This window comes from Haliaeetus leucocephalus, unplaced genomic scaffold, assembly GCF_000737465.1.
Source record: "Haliaeetus leucocephalus isolate CR32 unplaced genomic scaffold, Haliaeetus_leucocephalus-4.0 Scaffold373, whole genome shotgun sequence".
Lineage (NCBI taxonomy): Eukaryota > Metazoa > Chordata > Aves > Accipitriformes > Accipitridae > Haliaeetus > Haliaeetus leucocephalus.
In genome coordinates this window covers 6,343,498-6,348,342 of record NW_010972809.1, presented here as the reverse complement: position 1 = coordinate 6,348,342, position 4,845 = coordinate 6,343,498, and the positions used below count along the sequence as shown (strand labels likewise).

Sequence of the window (4,845 nt, the reverse complement as noted above, 5' to 3'; positions counted from 1 at the left end):
AACCCTTATAAAACTCCCTTTGTTAATTGCCCCAAAATAGATTTAAGCATTTTTGACTTCTCTTTTAATACCTATGTTATTTGGAATTTCTGAATAATCTTATGACTAAACTCTTTTTGAAAGTTTTGTTATTCTTTAAAATCCTACTACAGCAACTCCACTCCCATCTTCCTGCAAATTCTGCTGTATGTTAACACGCAGACCATAAGCTAGACCAACAGCACTGAGCGTACTGCATTTTACTACTTTGAGAAGTTCGTTTAATTATAAACAGTTAAAATAATTGGCCTGTTTAAACGTGTGTGGTATGATAATTTTGTTCACAACATATTTTGCAGAAGTCCCCATTTCTTTATTATGGCACAATCTCTATCAATAAGCATAAACTTTTGCCTCAAACCTTCAGAAAACCTGATCCACTGAAGAGCAGTGTAAGAATGCAGCTCCTGAAGGTTTTAATCTCTGGCATTGAGTCTAACTTCAGATTATAGTAAATCTTAATTAGAACGCGTAAGTATTGCGGACAAGATTGTTCAGATCAGCACACCTTACATAAATAATTTTAAGAGTGACCTGTTGTAAGCTTTTTTGAGAACTAATGGGGCAAAACGCTGCTGATAAGTAGTGTCATTTTTTATTTAAAAGCATGTGGTTTCATCCACAAAATGTCTTGTACTTATACAAAATACTATATTAAAACTGAATATAAGCATTTACAGTCTATATCTCCTATAAAAACAGGCTTTCTAACTTTCCTCCTCAGGCTTGCACTGACACCTACTGGGGAATATTTGTAAATCTCAAAATCCATAGCGTTGAGACATAGGAAGCTTTTCAACTCAGGAGTCAGCCATATATGATTCAATTAATTGGCTGATTATGCCATGTATTTGCCATTTAATTTGACTACTGAAAAAAACTCCATGGTTTTTGAGGAAAGATTTAACAAGCCATAAATTAAAATATCAGAGAAGATGTAATGTTCTGGCTGTAATTATGGCATTTTTCTATAAAAAGTATTACCCAGTGATAGCATAGAAAGAAGCAAAGTAAGAGCAAATAAATCAACTTCCTTCCTCCTTCCAAAGATTAAAAAAATATGATAGGCCTTAGATATAAAACATTCCAAGGAGAACAGCACATAGGTTCATTGTTAAAACACGGCAGTTAAAACCAAAACAAACCCTTAAGTATTTCTTCAGTTCCTCAGTTTGTTATTACTCCTAAACACAGCAGCAACAGATTTCATTTAGCAGGTCCAAGGAAGATACCAGTTTCTTGCTATGTATTCATCAGAATAGAAAGACTAAGAAAATATTCCAGTGATTACATGACATCCGAGCCCACTTCCAGTTACAAAGAAGAACAGCTAAACCTACAGTTCAGTGTAATAAACGGCACTAATAGTTAAGCAAAAAGTTATATGCATAGTCTGGTACAAAGACGTATTGCCAAACTCACCTGCCATACTAGAAGTTAACTTAGGGCTTGAGGACCCTTTCCAATTCCTATTGGAATCCGATGCAAACTTCTATCAAATTTAACAGGGATTGAATAAATGCTCAAGATTTTTAAAACAATGAAATTCAATCATGCAAATATTGCAAGTATAAGGTAAAACACTTCCTTCATGCACCAATGACATAAAACCAACTTTTAAACTATTAATTTTTCTATTTCTCCCAAATGGTAGATACTTGAATTTGAATCTTACAAAGAAAGTCCCATTGTGGAGAACTACTGCATTCAGACATAGTCCTGCCCTGCTAGAAAAAAAAATGATGAAGAAAGGAATCTTTTATATCCATCAGATGTGTTCTGCTTTGAGATAATATTTGACACATCAGGTTTGTTTTGGTTTTTGTTTGTTTGGGCTTTTTTTTCCTCATTTAGACAGAAAAGATAGGTTTTCCTGTAAATGTTTGCAAGTTGCTTCAAAGACAACTAAGCATTTCCAAGTACCTCAACACCTACAGCTTATCATATAAAAAAAGTGAATGTTACTGAATAAAATAATTAAGCAACAGACAGTTTTCACGTGGTCCCCACAATGAATAAGAATGGGCCCACAGGCACATATAGACTATGAAGAAAAGTGTTTTTAAATGAACTTCAGCATAAAAGTGCCTGTATCATTCTAAACGTGGAACACATTTTCAGTGTTAGGATTTAGAAGCTTTTCAAAGAACCAGGAGCATACATCCCAGAAGATTTTGGAAATACCACTTTATTTTCCAGTGAATATCTAACTTGCAACATTTGTATCATTGCTTAAGAGCCCTCAAATTGACAAAATACTAAAATCTACAGCTTCAGTGCACAGTTAATTAGATATCTAAATCTTAATAAAAATTATCAGTGCAAAAATAAAAATTAATTCAGTATGCAGTTAAATGCATTTTGTTATAAAGATATTTGGGCTTTGAGCATATATACATCAAATAATCTGGTAAGAGAAGCCATTTTCAGTCTGTGCTCAAAACAATCAAAACTATTTCACAACCAATTCTAAAGACAGGCAAGAACTAACTTTTTCTTCTTAAATGAAAGTCTGAGCTTAGTTACAACATTCATCATGGGTACATAAGCTGAAAAATATTACAGAGGTCACCTTCTATTCAAACAGGGGTTGTTCTAAAAGAGGCTTTCCTATTTTTCATGTGTGGGATACTTTTGAGACATCTACGTTTTTTCCATCCACAACAGAGAATTAACAACATTCCAGCATGCCCCAGTGTCGGCAAGTCCTCTTTTCAGTCCAGATACATGATGATGATTGATGGAGCTGCTGGGCCTACAGTAGTGGGCAGAGCATCTTGGCAGGAATTCAGTGTTATTGAAAGAAATCTCAAATACTTATTCCATCTCCTCTACTAACTTTAATCACACTATCAACATGCTGCCAGGAATGGAGCCTTGACACCAAGCCATAAACTTACACAAGCAACCATTGTTGGCATATTACTGTTGCAATACAGGTAAAGGGTAAATTCTGTTTATTTTTACCTGTTTCCGTTCTATATTGGACACCAACTAAATTATGGAAAGATATTTCCTGTACTAACAGTTAGCTTGCGCCATATTTCATTAAGGTACTATGTCTCATTTTGCTTGGTTAATGAACTGGTTAAGTTAACTTCTTCAGTTACGCTGCTGTTAACTGCAAGTTTTAAACAAAGCGATACAGGAGTTTCACATACCCCATAAGAGTAACAGTAAGAAAGCAGATCAGTACTACAGGTGTTTTACCACTAATCTGCTCATTTGTTATGCTGATAAAGAAAAATCTTTCCTCAATTGCTTTACAAAGTTCTGACAAGGTTATTCTAAGTAAACCAACAGCATGTCAAATACTTAAGGTAAATACTGTACTAGCTACAAAGCTAATACAAAGACTGATATGCTTCTTGTGATTACTTTTCAGCTTGTTTTGGCTTTGCTTAGAACAGTAAAGCTTAAAAGGAGAGGCCTGAGACATTTACAGGGAGAGAAAAGAAATTGTTGTCCAAGCTCACTTATTCGTTTTTATGTTAGCAAAAACCATTTAAATGTCAACTCTACTTCATAGCACTGAACATACAACCCAAAAGTTGGAATTGCAACTGCATTTAAAATTTTGTTGAGATCTTTCATTGCTAAAGCTGCAAAGTAAAATATTCCATAAAACAAGTTGGTTTTCCTGAAATCTGTGAATGGGATTTATGGTTTTCCCATTGAATTCTCAGCTAACTATGACTGGAACCTATTACACCTACTTTTTGGGAAAGGGCTGTGGCTGCACACTGGGACAGTTAAATGTTACATTAGTCTCTGTTTTCCCAAATGAGACAATACTCTCTGCAGATAGGAGAGAATTCCAGTTTGCAACTCCCTGAGCTGATGTAGTCACACAACATAATTTCCAGTTCCACCTTCAAAAAAATGAAGAAACACTGGCATTCCACATGCCCTGAAGAAAACAAGCACAGATAGGCACTTAAGTTGAAAGTTTGCAACCTTTTCTTCCCATACCAAACCTGTAGAGGAAATTCTCCTTTTTTTCCTACGTGTTTCAGCTTTCCAAAAGAATCTCAATTTAAGTCAGAAGCAACTGAGTATTGGCACAAACCCAGCACTATTAAAAAGGAAAGGTCTTAAAAAGAAACATATTTGGTCAGTTCCTTCTCCATCTCAGAATACTGTTCTTTGAGGCGCTCCATAGCTTTTCTGTGCTCTTCATCCACCTCTGCTTGTTTGTTTTGTTGTTCTTTCATGAATTCCTCCCAGTGGGCAATGCGCTTCTCTTCACGAGCCATCAGCTTGTCCGCCTGAAGCTGAGAGGAGGAAAATGTCAAGTTTTAATATAATTTCCATATTAAAACAGAGGGTTTAATGAGACCTACTTAATGTTAAAGTATCAGAGAAACTGGACTTTTACTTCAGTAAAGTGAAACTAGCAAGGAAACATATGAAAAGGTGAAACTAAAAAGAAAACATTTATTTTTATAGTCAATCCAAAACGAATGGTAAAATGACTGTGATACTATTAACGTGATAGCATTAGCAACAATAGCTTTTCTATGCTACAGCCTTGTGAAAAATAATTAAATAAATAAATGGAAGGACATTTTAAAGTTACTAGCTCACCTCGTTTGCTTCTGTTGGTTTCTAAAGATCGTACTTGTTGCATTATTTGCTCCTCTGATTACTGACAATGTCAGAAGTACTGTAAGCAGCTGATATAAATCCGTATTAGCTCACAAAGATTACCTTTTAAAATGAACTTCTGATTTTGGGAACACAGCATTCAGTGTTTTTAGCCCCTTAGTTATGGGGGATACCCCCCCCCCCCCAAATCAGCAAATG

General features: G+C 35.1%; 1 protein-coding gene across 1 annotated transcript in view; it reads right to left on the bottom strand.

Moving 5' to 3' along the window:
- Positions 1-2,211: 2,211 nt before the first annotated feature.
- Positions 2,212-4,845, bottom strand: part of BLOC1S5 (biogenesis of lysosomal organelles complex-1, subunit 5, muted) — a 19,480-nt gene continuing 16,846 nt past the window's right edge. The window contains exon 5 of the mRNA XM_010573234.1: positions 2,212-4,313. Within this exon, the coding sequence (XP_010571536.1) occupies positions 4,134-4,313 (180 nt within the window). The 3' untranslated portion in view covers positions 2,212-4,133. The remainder of the gene's footprint in view (positions 4,314-4,845) is intronic.